We start from the raw sequence: 22514 nt of genomic DNA, 5'->3' as shown, positions 1-22514 counted from the left end.
CAGGTGCCAAACAGGTTTCCTCCGGTTCCTAATTAAAAAATAACAGCTAAACAATTTCTGGCAGCTTATAGAATTACAATAGAATATCATTTTATAATATAGACTTATTTTATTCTTAAAAAGAGAAACACTTTGTCTAATATTATGCTCATTAAACAGAAGAATACATTTTCTTATCAAACTTTGTTTTGGTAAAGAATAGAAAACCTGACATTCCTATAAAATTAAAAATAAAATGATAAAAACAGGTAGTAGAGGAGCCAAGTGCTCCTAGTTTCTCTGAACACGTACAGAATAACCAGATTAATATTAAATGAAAGTTTAAAAAGTAAATTGAAAGCAATAAAAATTGTACAATAAATTTATTGCAACAAAAATCATAATATAAATGTATCACAGCAACATTTATAACCCTCACGGGTCTTTAGATCTCCAGCTTCCCAGCATGCATTGCACTAAGGTTAAAACTCAGTTTTTCCCTCGCATGCACACAAAGCCTTATGATGTCTTTTTGTTGTTGCGATGAGTCTGAGGGGAGTCTGTGATCAACACTAAGACAAACGGTGATGGAGACAGCGCTGCTCTCCCCGCGCTCTCTGATGTGAATACCTGCAGTTAAAGATGAAGATGATCCTGACGGTTAACACGAGCCAAACCCGTCACAGAGGAGAAGCTCTGACACGGAAAAAAGGACGAACCGGAGCTCCTCTGTAACGCACAAAGCTGATTACCTGAATAAGATGCGTAAAACAATGACAGCATAGACGGGAAACCACAGATGTGGAGTCAGTGGACTCGACAGAATGATTTTAGTCGTCACGGACTAATCAGTCAGTAGACTGCTGGAGATACTGCTCAGATATGAACATGAAAAGTTGCAAACACGTAAAGCCACATTGAGCCCAGGTGTAATTAAGCCCCGCCCACACCAAGTCACATGTAACAAAACCTCAATAATCCAGTTTGTCCCTGAGCTGTCGGAAGGATGTTCATCACCGAAGCAGCGCTGCGGTTCAAACATTCGATGCAGCTTCCTCACGCACACCTGGATTTAACAGGTAATATAAAGTGTGAGTGAGGCTGAAGACCCTCCTGAAATGAACACCTCGAGTTTAAGCAGCTTCACACAGAGGTGGGATTAAGGAGTCAGGAGCACTTTAAGTAATAAAGCTCAGTTCTGCGTCAGTGGACGGCACTTCATCAGAGTCGTTAATGCGCTTCTATCCCTCTCGCTGGACTGTTTAGGCACTTAATTTCCGGACGGACTCGCCGAGCCGTGGCTGCGGGGCTCGCCGTATAATTATAGGGGAAGCCCCGCCCCCACGGCGTCCTGCCTCCTCCTCATAATAAATCATTGATGGCTGCAGGCGCTGACTGCCCACTACTTGATTGCATTGCAGTTTTACCCTCATTATGTATCACTAGGACTGAGATAAGTCAGCTTTCATCAGTAATTTGTGCGTTTGAGTTCATGTTTATCCTTTAATGATAAAAAAAATGGTTGTCTTTAATAACCTTATTACAATAAACACTCGGTGGTGGATGACTTAACAACAGTTTATTCACGTTATGTTATTGGTCTGTATTATCATAGAGGGGGTTGATGAACTAGCGGTGGCTAACATTAGCCAGGAGAAAGAGAGCTCAAACCAAGCTGGACGTCCTGATGTAGCCGTAGCGCCCTCTGAGGGTTAGCTCATGGTTTTTGACAGACTTGATAAAAGCTTGTTTTCTTTATAAAACATATTTAGTATAAAACTTTTATTTTGATCCACTCTGTAGTTTTTATTTTTTATTTTTTTTATTTTTTTTAATGGATAATGTTTCAATAGCAAACTTCTTTTCCTGGTTCGTCTGTCATTTTTATTTTCCGTGTATAAATTCATATTGTCCTATCTTTTTTTTGTTTTTGTTTTTTATCTCTGCAGCCTTTTTCTTCCTTCCTTTCCTTTTTTATGTAACAGTGACTTTAAGCTCTGTGTCTTTAGAGGCTCAAACAGTTCTGAGATTATTTCTCTGAGCGGCCTTTGAGACTGGGACTCCTCAGCCTTCACCTCCTCCTCCTCGCCTTTTTTAAGAGGTTGCCCACTCTGCAGGACTTCACTGCTCTGTGGTTTGATGGAGCGGCTTGTAAACGCCACCAATTAGGACGGGCGATTGGCATACAAAGAGGCCGCTCCTGAATAGTGATGAGAAGTGGGAGGCTTTCCTCCCTCCTTGGTCGTTGTCAGGGGATCTGAGGAGGTGAAGGAGGAGAAGGAAAAGCCAGGCGGCCGTGTTTTGACAGCCTGAATAGACGGAGCAGTGGAAGTGGCTGAGGAAGGCTTTTGTTATGCTAACTGCTGGCTAACAGGCCCTTATTCATGTCTCCTTGACACCGAATGACTTGATTTAATTATCTTGTTGGTTCTCGTGGAGGAGAAGGCTTCAGGACGGGAGCAGCGGAGGGTGAGGATGATGAGGGAGGGGGGAAAGGTCACTCTCCAGATTCCAGGGGAATATTTTTTTGTCTTGACAGGATGACGGCACGAGTGTCTCCAGCCTTTGCAGAGGCACTATGTAATTCTGCGCAGATGTTTCCATGTTTTAATTACATGTAGTTTGAGAATCTGTCATCTCACCTCACTTCATCACATCCACGTTATTATTACACATCCAACCCTGATACCACAGGGAAGCTGCTCTGTGCACACGATGCCCCCCCCCCATGCACCAAAACTGTTTGAGGCCAGGTGGAAGTAGTTCACACTGTTTCATTATTTTATGTACGGTTATTTTATCCTGATCAATTCAAACCTTTTTAAAATCTGCGTCTTACAATGTAACACTGGCACGAAGCAGCTTTTGTTTCACTGACTGCAGATATGATGACTTTAAACTACATGAAAATACCTGAAACAGCTTCTGCTTGTCCCACAGTCGTTTACTGAGACTCCTCTGTGAGTGTGAGTTGGACCACTAATGAGGAAGATGAAGAGCCTCCTCCTCCTCTCCAGGGATTCACGCTCCTCCTTACCAACAAACCAGCACTCTGTTCCACACAGTGAACGTCCATCATAGGACGTCATCCTGCAGAGCTCAGAGGGCTGTTTTTTCCATTATTACCCATAATCCTTTGTGCCTCTGTGGAGCAGTTTTCTCAGAAGAACATGCAGACGTTCATCTCAGATTCTAACCCTCACTGTCAGAGAGGCGTCTGAAGAACTGTCTTCAATGAACAAGAAGTCCTGAAACTGGACACTGTCCAAACAAAGTCCAATACCAGCTTAAAACTGGTCTAAATACCAGTCTAAAACTAGGCCAATACCAGTCTATAACTAGTCTAAATACCAGTCTAGAACTAGTCCAATACCAGTCTATAACTAGTCTAAATACCAGTCTAAAACTAGTCCAATACCAGTCTAGAACTAGTCCAATACCAGTCTATAACTAGTCTAAATACCAGTCTAAAACCATTCCAATACCAGTCTAAAACTAGTCTTAATACCAGTCTAAAACAAGTCCAATACCAGTCTAAAACTGGTCTAAATACCAGACTGAAAACTAGTCCAATACCAGTCTAGAACTAGTCCAATACCAGTCTAAAACTAGTCTTAATACCAGTCTAAAACAAGTCCAATACCAGTCTAAAACTGGTCTAAATACCAGACTGAAAACTAGTCCAATACCAGTCTAGAACTAGTCCAATACCAGTCTAAAAATAGTGTAACTACCAGTCTAGAACTAGTCCAATACAGTCTAAAACTACTCCAATACCCGTCTAAAACTAGTCAAATACCAGTCTAGAAGTAGTCTAAATACCAGTCTAAAACTAGTCTAAATACCAGTCTAAAAATAGTCTAAAACTAGTCCAATACCAGTCTAAAAATAGTCCAATACCAGTCTAGAACTAGTCCAATAGCAGTCTAAAACTAGTCTTAATACCAGTCTAAAACAAGTCCAATACCAGTCTAAAACTGGTCTAAATACCAGTCTAAATACCAGACTGAAAACTAGTCCAATACCAGTCTAGAACTAGTCCAATACCAGTCTAAAAATAGTGTAACTACCAGTCTAGAACTAGTCCAATACAGTCTAAAACTAATCTAAATACCCGTCTAAAACTAGTCTAAATACCAGTCTAAAACTAATCTAAATACCAGTCTAAAACTTGTCCAACACCAGTCTAGAACTAGTCCAACACCAGTCTAGAACTAGTCCAACACCAGTCTAAACCAGTCTAAAACTAGTCTAAATACCAGTCTTCAACAATTCTTCCCGCAATCATTCTAATACAGTCAGTCTGGAACACCTTTAGTCTTTACCTGAAAACATCAAACAGTGTTAGCTGTATGCTGCACACGTGCTGCAAGACTAAACTTTATGAACGTTTGTGGATAAAAAATCGAGACGGCCCCGCCGAAACCCTTACACTCGCCGACAGCTGCAGACATCAGTGTAGCTACGTTTCCAGAGGTTTGACACAATGGATGTAGGCTTGACGGGTTTTAACTCCTCGACCCGGTTTCTATCCTAACAGCAAGCGTTATCGGTGGAGTCTGGGGAGTCAACTGTACTTTTATTTTCTCCCGATGACACAAAGAGCGACTGGAGAAGTGAAGAGGACTGCGAGCGACACAATGACTGAAACAGCGAACATGAAAGGGATTTATTCAGGGAAGAAATGAAAGAATAAACGAACGGCGCTCGTTAACACGCCGAGAGGAGACCCCTCCAATCTGCCAAGCTCACCACAGACTGTAAATAAATATGTCAGGTTGAGAGATGAAAGCTGCCTCATCCTCTCAGAGTCCTCTGAAGTGTGTTTTATCGAGCCTTTGAGAGCCGTAACCGTCTTTTTAGGGATTTAATGGATTCGTTAGATTTTAGCCTTTAGCGCTCCTTCAGGGAGCATCACTGTCAGTCTGCTGGAGCCTTACATGATGTTCACACAACAAACACATCACAAATGATCCCAGAGATAATTATGAATGCATGTCCTGTGAACGCAGGCTGCAGGTCCACTCTGGTTCCACTCAGGAAACAAACACCAATCAAAAATCATTCAGCATCAGGAAAAAATGTGGCTGCATTTTTTTTTTTGAAAAGTAAACTAATTTAGGAGAGTTATATAATATTTGAAAAAAAAAGTAATATTTTAATCTAAAAATAAAAAAACTGTAATATTTTATGACATTCAGAAACATGTAAAAACAAATGTGAAGAAAAAACTGGATGTAGCATCCAGTCGAACTGAGAAGGCCAGAACTGATGGTTGTTGAATGACCTTTATTATTCCTTGCCGTGTATCAGACAACGAACCAACGTAAGAGCTAGACAAACAAATAAAACAATTACCATATTATTCATGTAACACCATCTTAACCGCTCATTACGCTGGTCTAACCGTTTTCTATTAAACTATATAATGCATATTATGCATTTCAGATTGCTCAACTTAAATCATGTACATTACAAACCTTGTTCCCCTGTCGACTGTAGCTAGAACCATTCGTTTTTGTACAATTTAACCATGTTTTTCTCTCCCTTTTCTCCGTTAGCATTAGTTTTCTGTTTTCTTCCGTCTTTTTTGCACATCAAGCTGTTTACCGTTACATCATTCACTTCCGGTCACACAGGAAGTTACCAAAATAAAAGCACAAGCATTATATTACGTGTATATGAGCTAGCTTTACATATCCGCCGTTACACTCCCACCAAATTATTTGCTGTTACAAACAATATAAAACACAAATAATTTCTAAACAGGTAACTTAACAATGATAATACCTTTGTATATGCAACAACAAATTTTCATTGCATTTTAACTTCTTAGTGCATCTTTCTTTTCACAACTTCACAACAGCAGAACCAACTTATGAACTGGGCGTTCTACTGTAGACATCTTATGCAAACGTTCACCCTTTTTACTAAGGTTTCTGTCTGCAAAGGTTACTTTGACCTTTCTCACAAGTCCGTCTTCATCTGTTATGGTGTCCACAACTCTACCAAGTCTCCACTGGGATCGTGGCAGTATTTCTTCCTTGTCCATCACTATGTCACCTACTTGCATATTCCTTTTAGCAGCATGCCATCTCTGCCGAACCCTGATGTTGTGAAGATATTCTCTCTTCCATCTGCTCCAAAATTGCTCCGTTAGGTATTGTACCTGACGCCATTGCTTACGAGCGTACAGATCCTCTTTAACAAACTGTCCTGGAGGAGGCAAAGCTGTTGTGGTTTTCATAGTTAGGAGATGATTTGGAGTTATTGGTTTCAAACTGTTTGGATCATTGAGATTGTCTGTCGTCAACGGGCGGCTGTTTACTATTGCAGCTGCTTCATAGAGAAAGGTTCTGAGCGATGAATCGGTGAGTCGTCTCTTTGCGAGAGCAAGTGTGGCGTTGAGGACGTTTCTCACAGTCCGAATTTGTCGTTCCCATACTCCACCTGCGTGGCTAGCATGGGGTGTGTTAAACACAAAATCACATTGTTTTTCAGATAGAAAGGTTGTCAGTTTTTGTCTGTGAAGGTTCTCAGTCATCCAGGTCATCGTAGTCAAAGGAGCTTGCAAAGAAAAGCGTCTGGACTTCTTTAAGTTACTTGAAGACGTTTCACCTCTCATCCGAGAAGCTTCTTCAGTTCTAAGGTCAAATGGTGGAGAGTCCCAGATGTAAACCTAGTGGGAGTATCCCCCCACAGAGGGACAAAAGGACCCCCTGATGATCCTCTAATCGCCTGAGCCAAGGTGTGAAAGCGGGTGTGGGTCCCAATCAGCCAGAGTTTCGGGTGTGTTCATTGTGAAACCTGGCCCCACCTTATCATGCGAATTCCTGAGGTCAGATGGCCCAGGATGTGAGTGGGCGTTAAGGCGTCTGGGAAGGGATCTCAAAACTGGATTATAGATGGCAGAGAGTTGGTGTCGTAAACCCCCGCCTCTGTTCAAAGATGGTCGCTCACAGTGGACATAGATGGCTTCTTTCACTCCTCTTTCAAACCATCTGTCCTCTCTGTCCAAAATGTGAACATTGGCATCCTCGAAAGAGTGTCCTTTATCCTTAAGATGCAGATGGACTGCTGAGTCTTGTCCTGTGGAGGTGGCTCTTCTGTGTTGTGCCATGCGCTTGTGAAGTGGCTGTTTGGTCTCTCCAATGTAGAGGTCTGGGCATTTCTCGCTGCACTGTACAGCATACACCACATTGTTAAGTCTGTGTTTTGGCGTTTTGTCTTTCGGGTGAACCAGTTTTTGTCTGAGCGTGTTGCTGGGTCTGAAATGCACCGGGATGTCATGCTTGGAGAAAACTCTCCTAAGTTTTTCTGATACACCGGCTACATAGGGGATGACAATGTTGTTGCGTCTGTCCTTCTTATCCTCCCTCGCTGGTGTCTGGTCTTCTTTTCTGTGCCTCTTTGCTGACTTTAAGAACGCCCATTTAGGATAGCCGCACGTTTTGAGTGCTTCCTTTACATGTGTGTGTTCCTTCTTTTTTCCTTCAGGCTTAGAGGGAACATGTTCTGCCCGGTGGTGTAGGGTCCTAATTACTCCAAGTTTGTGTTCCAAAGGGTGATGGGAGTCAAAGAGGAGGTACTGGTCCGTGTGTGTGGGCTTCCGGTAAACTTCGATGTTGAGTTTGCCGTTCTCTTCAATGTGCACAGCGCAGTCCAGGAAAGGCAAACAGTTGTCCTTTGTGTCTTCCCTGGTGAACTTGATGTTTTTATCCACAGCGTTAATGTGCGCAGTGAAGGATTCCACTTCTTGTGTCTTGATTTTGACCCAGGTGTCGTCCACATATCTGTACCAGTGGCTGGGTACTCTTCCTTTGAAAGAGCCAAGAGCCTTCCTTTCCACTTCCTCCATGTAAAGGTTGGCTACAATAGGTGACACGGGGGAGCCCATGGCACAGCCATGTTTTTGTCTGTAAAAGCCTTCGTTGTATTTGAAATATGTAGTGGTGAGGCAGAGGTCTAACAGTGTGCAAATCTGATCGGGTGTGAAGTTGGTCCTGTCCTCCAAGGAGCTGTCTTCTTGTAGTCGTTTTCTGACAGTCTCCACGGCCTCCGTGGTGGGTATGCAAGTGAAGAGAGAGACTACATCAAAGGACACCATGGTTTCATCTGGGTCCAGGGTAAGTTTCTGGACCTTGTCAGTGAAGTCGGTGGAGTTCTTGATGTGGTGTGGGGTGTTCCCCACAAGAGGAGCAAGGATGGTAGCAAGGTGTTTAGCAATGTTATAAGTGGCTGAGTTTATGCTACTGACTATGGGTCTGAGTGGGACAGCTTCCTTGTGGATTTTAGGAAGTCCGTAGATGCAGGGTATGGCATCCCCTGGGTAAAGGCGGTGATATGTAAGGCGGTCAATAATTTTGTCCTTTTCAAAGTCTTGAAGGCAAGCTATAACTTTCTTTTTGTAGCTGCTTGTGGGGTCTCGCTTTAAGGCTTCGTAGGTATTATTGTCACTGAGGAGAGTAGTGATCTTTGTATGGTAATCTGTAGTGTTTAGGACCACGGTGCATCTTCCCTTATCAGCTGGTAAAACCGTGATGTTGTGGTCTTTGCTCAGGGAAGCGACGGCCTTCTTTTCCTGTATTGTGAGGTTGGATGGAGGGACTTTGGCACTGGAGAGCGTGGCTGAGACTTTCATCCTGATTTGCTCTGCTTCTGTCTGTGATAATTTATTAATCCGTATGGCAGATTCTGTGGCTGTGATGAGGTCCACTATGGGCAACTGTTGTCAGTTTTTCAGTGTCTATTTCATTCAGTGCTGCACACAGTTCATTTTTGGCACCTACAAAGTTAGTACCTCGATCACATTTTATTTGTCTGACAGAGCCTCTCAGAGCTATAAAGCACCTTAGTCCATTAATGAAAGCGTCCGTAGTCAGGTCTTCTAACATTTCTACGTGTACTGCTCGTAAATAGAAACAAGTGAAAAGGAGAGCGTACCTTTTCTTTTCTTTTCTTGCTTGTTTGGTTAGGAACGGGCCGAAAACATCCATACCACAGTATGTGAAAGGCGGAGAGTGTTCGACTCTTTCTGTGGGGAGATCTTTCATTTTTTGTCCTTCCACAGCTCTCCTTAGTCTCCGACATGTCACACACTGACGGATGTAGTCTGATACTGTTTGACTTAGCTTGGGAATCCAATAACCGCTGGACCTTATTTCGTTCATTGTGAAGCTCTTTCCTTGATGATTTATTCTTTCGTGACAGTGAGCGATTATGAGTTTTGTAATATGATGGTCTCTTGGAATGACAGTTGGGTGTTTGAATGTGTTAGGAAGCGATGAGTGTTGTAGCCTTCCTCCCACCTTGAGCACATTGTCTTCGTCCAAGAAAGGATCCAAGTTGTACATTTTGTTGCTCTCATATAGTGCCTTTCCTTTGCTTAATGTCTTTATCTCATCTGAAAATGTTAGTCCTTGTAAGTTTTTGATAATTACCATTTCAGCGTTTTGTCTTTCAGTTACAGTGCTGAGTGACTTTGATTTGTCTCTGAGTAGGAAACGTTTGAGACGTGCTATGGCACTGACAGCGTGTGACCAGGATGAGAACCTTGTGAGACGGTCGCAGAGACTTCTGTGTTCTGTAGTTTGGCTGTTGAGCGTTTGCACTTTTCTCACCTCTGGATCTCCCACCAAAAGTTCGATAGACTCTTTAGTTGGAAGATTTAACTTCTTTTCCCATAAGAACTGAGGGCCTGTGAGCCAGTTTGATGATAGCAGTTCCGCTACTGATGTGCCCCTTGATGCTATGTCAGCGGGGTTTTTACTCGTCGGTACATAGAACCATTGCTGTGGTGCAGTATTGTTACGTATTTTTTGCACTCTATTGGCAACGAATGTGTGGAAGCGTCTTGCTTCATTGCTAATGTACCCCAGCGTGACCTTTGAATCTGTCCAAAAGAACTCTTCCACATTGTCATAGAGTAACTCTTCCTTTAGCATGCTGTTACTGTGATTGATACTGCAGCTGCGGTCAACTCTAGCCTCGGAATTGTGGTAACCTTTGTTGGAGAGACTCGAGCTTTGCCCATTACAAAACTACAGTGTACCTCTTTGTTTTTGTTTATCAGTCTTAGGTAAGTGCATTGTCCATATCCTGTCGTACTTGCATCAGAAAAGTGGTGCAATTCTCTTTTTACCACATCTCCAAACGATGCAGGAACATAACATCTGTTTATTTGCAACCTTTTCAGGTTGTGCAGATCTTCTTTCCAGCACTGCCATTGCGGGTTGAGATGTTCAGGGAGTGGATCATCCCAGTCTGTACCTTGGCGGCACATTTCCTGTAGGATTCTTTTGCCGTTGAGAACGTACGGAGCAATGAAACCCAAGGGGTCAAATATTGCTGCGACTGTGGACAAGATGCTGCGTCTGGTTGGGGGTTGGTCCTTTACAGCTCTGTTGAATGTAAAACAATCCTTTTCTATGTTCCAATACATCCCGAGTGCTCTTTCTGTTTGTGATTCACTGAATGTCCCTTTGTTTTTGTGTCTGTTGCATGTTCTGAAGTAGGAATGTCTTTGAGTGCAAAACTGTTGTTAGACACAAACTTATGTAACCTTAGTCCACCCTTCGCACATAGCTCACGTGCTTCTCTTGTGAGTTGTACGGCGTCTTTCACTGTCTCAATCGACATAGAAGTCTCTGGTTATAAACTGTGCCGCTACAGGGTACTTGGAGCTGTTCTCTTTGGCTAAACGTTTAAATCCGTAATTTGCACAACCAGGTGACGAAACAGCGCCAAAGAGATGTACAGCCATTCGATAAGCTTGAGGTGGTTTGCTCATGTCTCCTCCTTTCCACCATAAAAAGCGTAGGTAGTCGCGATCGTTTGTATTGACTTTGAATTGGTGGAACATTTTTTCAATGTCGCACATTAGCGCTACCTGATGTTGTCGGAAGCGGACAAGCACGCCGGTCAAGTTGTTTATCATGTCAGGGCCATTTAGTAAATGGTCGTTAAGACAGGTACCCTTGTGTCTGGCTGAACAATCGAACACCACACGTAACCGTTCTGGTTTCTTTGGGTGATAGATGCCGTGGTGCGGTATGTACCATGTCTCACCTTCAGGTCCATTATCATCAGTCTCTTCGGCATCACCCCTTTGTATAATGTCATTCATATATGTGACATAGTCCCTTTTGTATTTTTCATCGCGCATTAGTTTACGTTTGAGCTGATTGAGTCTGCTCTCGGCGAGTTGTCTATTATCTGGCATTTGTGGCCTTTCTTTAAATGGCAATGGCATTTCATAATGTCCCTTTTCTGCTTGTGTTATGCCTTGTTCAAGTTTCTCAAGAAACCTAAGGTCGTCTTGAGACACCATCTTTTCGTTTATTTCGTTTTCTTTAAAGTCCTTTTCTAGTGCACATATTGCATCTGCGGGAGTACATGGAGGCATTTCTTTAACAGTTATTCTGTGACAGAGACTCCTTGTTGTCTCTGATGCATTACATGGCACTGAGTTGCCTACTATGCTCCATCCTAAATCAGTTTGGATGGCATATGGCTCATTGGCTTTACCTAAGAGTACTTGTCTGGAGGACAAGCTTGAGGACAAGTATAACCAATCAGGAGACTCACCTCACAACTGAGGAGCGGTGGGATCTCATCTACAATGGACGACAAATGGCTCCACAGTTTTGCCGTGTCACATGTTGGTATGTGTTCTCTATTTGCAGGTATGTAGTCCTTTGTGTAAGCAGTTGGGAGCCTTAGCACTGTTGCTGAATTGTAACCTCCCACTAGAAGATCACACACCTTTCCGCTGCTTACTACTGCGTTTTTACCCATCATTGTGGTTAGTCTGAGTTTTACAGGGCACACATTTGCTTGCAGTTTCTGTGTTACATCCTGATCTATAAAAACAGTGTCACTCTGCGTGTCTAGTAGCGCATAGACTAGTTTTTCCCTTTGTGGATTAGCAGCCGTTGAGACCCATACTGGGACTATCATGGAGGTGCTGACTGTGTGTTCTGCTCTAGCGACATTTAACGCCATGGCTGTTGCACTTTCAGGTGAGTTCCCTTGTGTTGCGTTGTCTATACTCACTTGAGCTTGCTTTTCTCTTTGCAGACTAATGCTGTAGTTCTCATTGTGAAGACAGGTCGGGTGTCTCTTAGAGCAGGTTTCACAAGTGAGGCGCCGTTTGCAGTCCTTAGCACTATGACCTTGCTTTAAACAACCATAACAATGTTTATTATCCTTTACATGTTTCCTTTTCATTTCCAGGGTCATTTGCAGAAAGTTTGGGCACTTTATAAGTGGATGCAACTCTTGGCACAGTGTGCATGAACAACTGTTGTATATTTTAGTCTTTGCATCTCTTTCAGTTATGTTAATGTTGAATACACTTGCCTTGTTTCTTTTGACTTCTCTTATGTTTCTTTTGTCATCATTTGTTTCCGTGGAGCGAAGTGCATGTATGGAAGTGACTGGGTTGCATGCTACTTCTGCTTCAAGTGAGAGAAAGGAGGCAAATTCACTGAAGCTGGGGAATTCACCACCGTCCATGAGTGTCTTTGTTACATGCCTGTTCCATCTTGTGTTTATCCAGTCTGGCAGTTTATGCAACAGTTTCTGATTTTCTTCACAGTCATTGAGTATTTGCAGTCCTTTCACGTGAGGCATGGCAAGTGTGCATGCATTCACAAAATCAGCAAAGTTCCTTAGCCCATCAGCATCTCTCGACTGTATTTTAGGCCAACTAGACAACTTCTCTCTAAATGCCCTTTGTAGCACGAACGGCTGGCCGTACCTTTGGTTTAACTTTGCCCAAGCGTCGTTATACGCTTCTTCATCATTTCTGAAGAAAGTCCCTTCAAGGCACTTGCGAGCTGTGCCGGTTACATACCTTTTTAGATAGTATAGTTTATCTGCTGCTGACATGCCAGTTTGTTCAATAAGTGACATGAACGTGGATTTCCATTCAATAAATTTTATTGGCTCACCACTAAACATCGTTGGCTCTGGCGTGGGGAGTCTATTTATTCTTATGCTGTCTTGTACCGCCTGTGCAAGCTGGCTGACACTAGGAGGGGCTGTTGGCGCCGGTATGGAGTATGATGGTACAGTGTGTTTGGGTGTGTGCTCTAGGTTCACCTTTTCCATCTTAACTGAATATGCATCATCAAGTTGTGATAACTCTCTGTTGTAGGCGTCCAACCTGGCGCGAGCGGCTTCCACCTCCCTTTCGGCTTTCAGGCGTTCCAACTCTGATGTTTGAACTGCCATTTGTTTCTTATGCTCCTCTTCCAGAGCCTTTATCTTTTCCTTCTGTCTTTGTTCCTCTTGTACAATCTTGTACTCTGCTTCCTTTGCTGCTAGTTCTGCTGCTGCATCTGCTCGTTTTGAAGCAAGATGTGAGGCTGAAGACAGTTGGCTACGTTTCGATGCTGCAGTTGAACCATAGATGGATTGGGCATAATCATGTTCTAATAGTCTGCGTAGACGTTTTCTTTCATATTCTGCATCAAAATCTCCATCTACACCGCTTATTCTTTCCAGGATGACTTTCACGATGTCATGAGTAACTGCTTCACATGCATCGGTTTTTCTTCGTATGTCTGATGAAGGTGCAATGTGACTTCTCATTTCAGTGTACAACTTTAGCAGTTCATCTTTTCTTTGCTCTACATCATCTGCAAGATCTGCCATTTCTTTCTCTGAAATGTCCAACTTTAATCTTTCTCTTGTTTCTCGCACTCGTATTTTCCATTGTTCATAAAGAGTTAATAGTCTTTTTTCTTTTTTACTTATCTCTTCTTTCTGATAAGTTAGCATTTTTTCGGTTGGCACCTTGGCTCTTTCTGAATGCCTTGGAATCGCGGAGTCACTTTGAGCTTGTGGCTCATTTAATATTTGTTCTTTGTTTGCAAACTGTTCATTAATGTCTTCTTCTGAATCCACAATTTTTAACTTTATTTTCCTTATGCCTTTCGCCGTTTTATTCTCTGACCTGCTTCTGCCATCTGCTGGACGTTGTGGGAATTGCCGTTAAACCTTGAGCCCTCGTGTAGCAAAATGGCGGCGGTCAAGCTCTTACTGTAGCATCCAGTCGAACTGAGAAGGCCAGAACCTGATGGTTGTTGAATGACCTTTATTATTCCTTGCCGTGTATCAGACAACGAACCAACGTAAGAGCTAGACAAACAAATAAAACAATTACCATATTATTCATGTAACACCATCTTAACCGCTCATTACGCTGGTCTAACCGTTTTCTATTAAACTATATAATACATATTATGCATTTCAGATTGCTCAACTTAAATCATGTACATTACAAACCTTGTTCCCCTGTCGACTGTAGCTAGAACCATTCGTTTTTGTACAATTTAACCATGTTTTTCTCTCCCTTTTCTCCGTTAGCATTAGTTTTCCGTTTTCTTCCGTCTTTTTTGCACATCAAGCTGTTTACTGTTACATCATTCACTTCCGGTCACACAGGAAGTTACCAAAATAAAAGCACAAGCATTATATTACGTGTATATGAGCTAGCTTTACATATCCACCGTTACACTGGATACTTTTCCAAGAAAAACCAAACTCCGGCATGGAGTCACCCGTCGTCCTACAGCATCGCTCAGATTTCACTGATCGGGTTTGTGCTCACACGCTGCCAAACGCTATGAAGGATGTTTCAGAACAATTAATAATGTTATAAAGTTTTAAAATACAGTGGTCCCTCGCTATAACGCGGTTCACCTTTTGTGGCCTAGACCATTGTCAATCAATCTCGTGCCGTGTCTCCTGTACAGTACAGAATGCGTTCAGCTTGTCAAGTTTACATAAATCTTTGATCTCTTCAGTGTGACTCTGAAGTGCTGCACTGCATGTTTGTAAGTTTTCTCCCAAACAAACACAACACTGTCGACGAGACGTTTTGCACCGTCAGAGGCTCCTGTGGTAGGAAGATGCTAACCATCGCACAAACAGTTGGACTTCTGGACATGCTAAAGCAGTGGTTCCCAAACTTTTTTTGCTGCCTTTGTTTTATATGAAAAATGCGCGCACGCACACATCCTCCAACCACACTCGCCCATATTTTGCTCCATTGCGGTTTATTTCACACCTCAAACATTTAGTAAACAATTAAGCAAATACAAGTAATCTGCAATAAATTACAGGTAATGAAATAAACTACTAACTCTTTTACGTCCGCACTTACACGGGTATTTTTGAAAACGCAGCTGTTTCGTCCACGTAAACGGCGTTTCGAATCACCGAAAACTGAGATTTTTTTAAACTCCTTCTTTTGCGTTTACGTGTGGACGAGGAATACAGAGTTGGTCACGCAGCGTCAAAGGTATGTGCCTTTTTCATGTCACGCTGTGGCCACGTTATTGTTTACATGAGATGAATTGCAGAATGGCAGATAGAGACAAAATACTGTTAATCTGACTGTCTGCAGGTTTAAACGCAGTTACTGTCCCTCTATTTACAAAGGCAGAGGCGTCACGGTGTGATTATTTTACGTGTAGTTGTTTTTTTCCTGTGTAATAATATTCAACATTGCTATCAATACATTTTTCAAATAATGCCTCTCTGTGCAAAATGGGTTTAAAAACATAAACAGTTGTGGGATCCTGTTTGTCCGTGATTTGAACAGCCCAGCGCTGCTCCCGACGCAGGGGAAACCAACCCTGCAGGGAGACCTACCTCGGCACCTGTGCAGGTGAAGCCAAAGGGAAGATTTGCTTCACCATATTTTCTAGTCTTTGTCTTAGAATGAAGTTGGTTTGGAAACATATTCAGCGATGCTTCATCTCCTGCTTTGCGTTTGTGTGGGCACCCGTGCTAGCAGTGTCCAAGCATTGTTTTTTATTTTTCCCCTTTTCTTACCCCCCCCCCCGCAATGGCTCTGTGCCCCCCCTTGGGGGCAGGCCCCACACTTTGGGAAGGTCTGTGCTAAAGGCAGAAGTTACCATATTTTTTGGATTATAAGGTGCATTAAGGAAACAAAACAGTCAGATAAGTCAAACTTTACTCATCTCATTCTTCTTGCTTTGTCTACTTCCGTACCATTGATTCGTTAATGATTCGTTACTGTTGAATTCTTTGGCAGCTGCTCTGATCTTTGGTTTCATTCTGTAACACTGGACTTATTTTTCTACGAAGGTTTAAACTTTGAGAGAGTTTAAACAAGAGAGAAAAGTGTGAAAATGTTCATGCCTGTGTGAGAAAGTGTATAAAGTGTGTGGTGAGGGGTTTCACAGCCTTAAAACCTCTATAATAATTGTAAAAAATAAAGTTGGCTACTTCGTGGATTTCACCTATCGCTGGTTATTTTTAGAACGTAACTCCCGCGATAAACGAGGGAGCGCTGTATGTCAAAGCAGCAGAAATATTTTGTGCTGAGAACTCAGTGTAAAGGTCAGATTCTGTCTGACGGGGATTGCAGTGCTAAAAGTTTTCTGTGAATGTTGATGAGTTTGTGTTGTTGTTGTTTGGCAGAGCGAGGAGGACGACACGAGGAGCGTCACGACGTCCTCCGTCATGGTGAGACACAAAGAGCCTTCGCTGTGTGTGTGTGTGTGTGAAAGAGCTGAAACAGACCCTCCCCCCGATGCCGTTCCCATGGTGATATCCCATAATGACACAGCGCCGGCTGCTCATTGGCTGTGATGGCCTCCTGCTGCTGTCTGACTGGACCCAGCAGGAACTGTCCGCCTGTTACTGGGCTGTAAGTTTGCAGAGCGACAGTTTCCTTATTGATTCATGTCCAGATCGCTGAGTCTGATCGATGTTTGTGGCTTCAGTTTGTTCAGGCTCCGGCTTGGATTAACCAGCGTCTGCCGCGACACCAGTTATAAACTTTACTGACCGAGGTAAAGTCCAGCCTCTCGTCAGTCCAACACGAGCTCCAAACCAGACCAAACCAAGTCTGACTAAACTACTATTGGTGTACATGAGTGTACAGCTCTCGGTTGGTTTCTGAGTCTCAGCCCTTCGGACGCCTACGCCAAGCTGAGGGCAGGTTTCCTCTGCAGCTGACTGAAAACACGTCTCTGTGCTGGAAACAAGTTTTAAACATGCACTGAGCTGGACGTGTTTTCTTCCTGCTGCATCAGGGTCGACTGCGAGCCGTTAGCCGTGTTGCTCGTCGCCACGGCGTGCCATCAAGCTGAAGGACGGCCTCCCTCTGTGCCCGCTCAGGCTGTGTAATTAACACGGAGCTATCAGGTAAACAGTGAGGACAGCCCGGCAGGCCTCTGATTAAAGGCCTGGGTGGTGCTTCGCAGCACCCTGCTGGCCAATAAACACCACTAATGGCGTCAGGATCCCCGCTCGCCCGCCGCCCAGCAGCCCCCGCCTTGGCTAGAGGACAACGAGGACGCCAGTTTATGACAGAAAATCAAGACACCAGAGGAAATGTTACAAAATCAGTTTTTAGCATCAAACTGAAAGTTTGGAAGAAAACATGTTCACCTCTCTCAACAGTTCCAAATGTCAGGGGGCGGGGACAGCCTGGGCTTCGTCGCTTCTTCATTGGTGTTCGGTTATAGTTTAAATACAGATGGAGGTCACCTTCCTCTCCTTTCCTCTCCCTCCCCTTCCTCCCCCAGTCTCTGTTCCACAGGGTTTCTCTGGATCCTCTGGAGAAGGAGTGGCTGAAGAGCTGTGCCGTGGGGAACGTGGCCACCCAGCGCCGGCTGCTCGCTCAGGAGCCCGGGCTCATGCTAAAGAAGGTCCGCTTCAGGCCTAGTGCTCCTGTGCGGTGCTCTGACGCAGAAGGTGTCATTTAGTGATTAGTAGCTGCTGGATTAAAGCCATCAGTGTTTGTTACACACACAGCGATGCTTGAATAGAGTCTGGTGCATTAGCTGGAGCGCGTGCAGTAGGACTTATAGGCGGAGATAGTGAGCACGCCGCTATTCTGATTCATCCTCTAAACACTTGAACTCTTTCCTCTTTTCTCACCTCGTCAGGATTTCATCACCGTAAGTAAAACACTTGCTTACCTGCTCACTTGTCCAGGTCATATTTTCATAGAATGACTGAATTATTTCTGTTACACACGTGCAGCTCAAAGAGCTTCAGGGAGGAGGGTTAGAGAACAGAAAGGTCACACGGGCCGGTCTCCCATGGAAATATGTGCATTCACCAACCAGCTGGTGGGTGGTAGCTGGTGTCAGTGGGTGGAACCTGTCACAGAGAGGTTTACCATGCTGCACTGAAAGCCTGTTGCCCGTATCTGTATAGAAGATGCTGACTTGTCTGCTCGAAGTATAGCATAGCATCTTTATTTATAACCTACTTTACATCCAACAATGTTGGCCAAATATAGAACAAAGAGAAAACAGTTTGAATTACATATAGAATATCTTAAAATTAAAAATAATATAATTAATAAGAAACATATTAAGAGACATCAACAAGTCCTGCTGTGCTGAAAGCCAAGGTAAATAAATATGTTTTAAGACGTGATTTAAAAACAGATAAGGAAGGTCCTGTCTAACATGTAAAGGCAACTCATTCCACAGTTTTGGTGCTGCCACAGCAAACGCCCGATCCCCTCTGAGCTCACGATTAGTCCTGGGCACGCTCAGAAGGAGCTGGTCTGCCCACCTGAGGGACCGGGAGGGTATGTATGGATGAAGAAGCTCAGAGAGGTACAGAGGGGCAGCATTGGACAGACATTTAAAAACAAATAAAAGCAGCTTAAAATGATCCTAAAATGCACGGGCAGCCAATGAAGTGAATATAAAACTGGGTGATATGCTCGCATCTACGAGTGCCAGTTAGAAGACGTGCAGCAGCATTCTGGACTAGCTGCAGTCGAAGAACAGAAGATCGACTCACCCCATAATGAAGAGAATTACAGTATGATTGCCTTCACAATAAGAACTGCACCTTTGGAAATGTTTTGGTTGCAGTGTAAAAACACAACCGTTTACGTTGGTGCAGCACCGTCTTTGTGACTGATTTCATCTGGTGACAGCCGGCGACAGCAGCCACCGATCTGGTGACACGGTTTTCTCCAGCGACCGGAGGTTTCCAGAGAATCACCGACTGGTCTCTGTCTGACTGAGTTTTCTTTTACTACATCTCACCAAAAACAAGTGAAAACCAACAATTAAACATCAAAACCTGCAGGTCCTCTGATGTCCAGCAGGGGCAGCAGTGAGTCCTCACAGGCAGCTTCCTGCTAAGCTTCGCCTCAGCTCATTGGAGACCATGAACTGACCTCTGGACCCAAACTTTCAAAGCTCCCAGTCTGCCTCCTAACTTTGTTGTGTTGTTTTGGACAGGAACCGCCTTTAATCTGAAGCTCTCTACTGGAAGCAGGAAGTAGGCGTGGCTTTACTTTTGCAGACAGTAATAATTGGTTCATTTAATAATAAGTGTTCCTCTGGTTCCATGCTGCAGCCTGCTGCTCCACCTGAGCTCTGCCGTCACCACGCTGTCAGCAAATGTCGATAAATGGCTTTAGAGCCGGACGCTTTCACAAAACAATTGGCTTAAGGAAATTAAATGTTCAAAGAGCAACAAAGACGTTAGTAATCTGCTTATTGAAAAGAAAGAAAGGGGAGTGCAGCTGAATGAATGGAGGGGGGTAATGATCCTATTAGTTTGGATAAGAAGCTGCTGAGAGTCAGGCAGCAGGTGAGGAAGAGGATCAGATAAACAGAAGACCGAGGACGGAGGCTTCATGGTTACTGTCAGGACCGTCCTGAGTAAACTACGCTGACGTGTGAGAAGAGCTGTAATCATTTTCATGAATAAAGCTGAGCTTATAACAGCTTCACTTAAGCTAACCGAGGAGTCACACTGTAGATTTTTACACAGAAAAAATGATTTTGTTCAATGAAACCTTATCCATGAAGTCTTTAACATACACTGTGGTTATATTCACACTTACATCAATTCTCTTTATGCAGGCGAAACACATTTGTACCTACAAACTCTTTAATTCTAGTACAAAATGTTTTATAGCAGACTGCCTGCATTCACAAGGTCAGGTAAAAACTCTGAACGGTGATGAAAATGCTCCAAAATAAATAAAAATTCATATAAAAGCACAAATGATAACAAAATGAAGCTAGCATGTGGAACCACGGGTAAAACATCCATCCAGCACAGAGGCTTGGGTGGGACCATCATACGTGGATTTAGGTCCAGAGACCGGTCAGCGACCACACGGTAACCTCCAGTTGCTAGGGAAAAATGTGCCCTGGCAAGTGGTTGCTGCAGAACACCTACCTGTTATTGCACCCACTTGTAGTTTGCATGAATTGTCATTTTGTTTTTGAGCTGTGCTGAAAATAGAAAAAGTGTAATGCAAACTGAAACAGAAAAGGTTCACCTTTAAAATAAAACTTTACCGTCTCGCCACCAAAACCAGGAGTGAAGGGAGGAGGACAGGACAAAGGCACGCTGTGCAGCCAGAGATTAATAATAACTAATGATTAAATGCAGAGAGGTGTGTAAACACAGTGACTGACAGGTTTTATTGGCTTCATCTGAATTAAGAAGCAGAAAGTTAGCGGCCATCCAGGTCTTTATGTCTTTAAGACATTCCTGCAGTTTAACTCATTGGTGTGTGTTATCTGGCTTCATGGACAGATAGAGCTGGGTGTCATCTGCATAGCAGTGTAAATGTATGCTATGTCTTCTAATGATGCTGCCTAAGGGAAGCATGTATAATGTAAACAGAATTGGTCCTAGCACTGAACCCTGTGGAACTCCATAATTGACCTCAGTGTGTGAAGAGGACTCTCCATTTACATGCACAAACTGGAGTCTATTAGATATGATACAAACCACTGCAGTGCAGTAATAAATATAGCAGCACTTCCACTCTTGAATGAGTGAAAGGTCATGACCAATAAATCAATCTGAATCGACGGGATGTGTTTGTTCCACGTTAGTTTGGACAGTAGTTTAGCAGCCAGCAGCTTTTATCCCTCCTGTTTTCAGTCCTGCTCTCAGGCTGATTCACTGTGAATTCATCGGCTTCTGTGTTCTGACTCTTTCCGGCTGCCGCTGACGGCCTCCTGTGATGCAAACCTGCCGTACATGAAGGGGGTGAGTTTGGCTTCGTTAACATGAATCATCTGAACACAGCAGAACACCTCTGCCTTCTGCCTCAATTAGCTGAGCGCCCATATCACAGAGAGCAGCTCCCTCACCTCCTGTCTCCCATCACCACGGTGAGTTTAAACGAGTCGGACGTTCACGCGAGCAGAGGGCGGGGCTAATGTAAAATTCAGTTCATGTAAACAGGCCTCACTCAGACGTCCTGTGTGTTTGTTTGAAACACCTGCAGAAATGCAGCACTGCGCTGCGAGCCGTGCAGCCCTCTCTTCAAAGAGGCTGACAGCTCTGACAGCCTGCCATCAGGTTAATCACAGCAACATGGACGGATTACCGAACACGGCGTGCACAGAGACGCCGAACCACCGCACAGAGACTAAACCCTGCCGAAAGCTAAGAAGCACAAATACAAAGAAACACAAAACAACGACAAAGAGACAGAAACGGACACAAATATGGAAAAAAAAAAAAAAAAGTCAGAGATTTTATCAAACTGATAAAATGAAGAAACGCAGCAACAACACGGCCTTATCGCGTGTGCGTCTTCCTGTCTGTGGTCAGCTCGTTGTGCTGTTTTGTGTCTCGGGGTCTGGAGATTTCGGGGGGCTCAAACACGCCGGCGCCGACTGGCCGTCCGCCGCGCGCCTGGCCATCCGCCGCGCGCCTTGGACGCCGCATCGGGATGGCGGGTCCACGCTCATTAGGCCTGCGTGCGATTGGAGCGGCCCAGCAGCCAGACAGCGGGCGTGTGTAATGATATTGTAATTACATGGTAATTAATATCTGAGCAGACAGCGAGCCTGAAGGGAGGCGGCTCGGCTCCCAGCAGATGGGAGGGACTGATAATTTCTCCACAGCCATTCGCCGGAGCCTCTGTACTTTTATTTGGTGGCGGTTTGATTTCACGGTGCTGAGCGGAGGATCTCGGGAACGGCGAGATTGTCCTTGTTTGTGAGCGGCGCTCCTGCATCGATCTGTGGTTTCCTTTCTTCTCCTGCAGCTCTTTGAGACCCCGTCCCAGCATATGTTCCTCACATTCATTGTTAAGTCAAAGTGTGACTCCACAGCCAATAAAGAGCCGGCTTTTCAGAGCGCCACATATGGCAGAGCTGTTGCAGGCTGTCTTTGAAAACTCTACACAAGCAGAATTTCACACAGCTCTAAGCTGCCTATTCAAGAGCTCCGGCAAAGGGACCCCTCCATATGGCCTCGCCTAATGTGCCCCCCCCCCCTTCCATTAGCTGCACAGACCTCCCCGTGCAGAAATAACAACATTAATGGCGTAGCCCTCTCGCCACTTGACAGCGTTGCTCTCCTTTTCATGCCTCGCTTGATCAAAACGGAAGGAGTGAAGCTGACGCCTTTCTGATGTGCTTTTTGCCTGCTGCTTCCAAGCGAGCGGCGCTAACTCATCCCGCGCGTCACTCCTCCACCTCCAAAGGGCCGACAGATGCTCGGCACACCGAGCCCGACTGTTGGCAGGCAGTCGGCGG

General features: G+C 44.1%; 1 protein-coding gene across 1 annotated transcript in view; it reads left to right on the top strand.

Moving 5' to 3' along the window:
• LOC146384651 (uncharacterized) overlaps nucleotides 1-21617 on the top strand; it is a 38074-nt gene extending 16457 nt beyond the window's left edge. The window contains exons 5-6 of the mRNA XM_084936684.1: nucleotides 16438-16482; nucleotides 17550-21617. Coding sequence (XP_084792810.1) covers nucleotides 16438-16482; nucleotides 17550-17729 — 225 coding nt within the window. The 3' untranslated portion in view covers nucleotides 17730-21617. The remainder of the gene's footprint in view (nucleotides 1-16437; nucleotides 16483-17549) is intronic.
• The last annotated feature ends 897 nt before the right edge of the window (nucleotides 21618-22514 follow it).

Source organism: Perissodus microlepis, chromosome 7 (genome assembly GCF_051167445.1).
Source record: "Perissodus microlepis isolate ML-2025 ecotype Zambia chromosome 7, ASM5116744v1, whole genome shotgun sequence".
Classification (NCBI taxonomy): domain Eukaryota; kingdom Metazoa; phylum Chordata; class Actinopteri; order Cichliformes; family Cichlidae; genus Perissodus; species Perissodus microlepis.
This window is presented reverse-complemented; position numbering and strand designations above follow the sequence as displayed.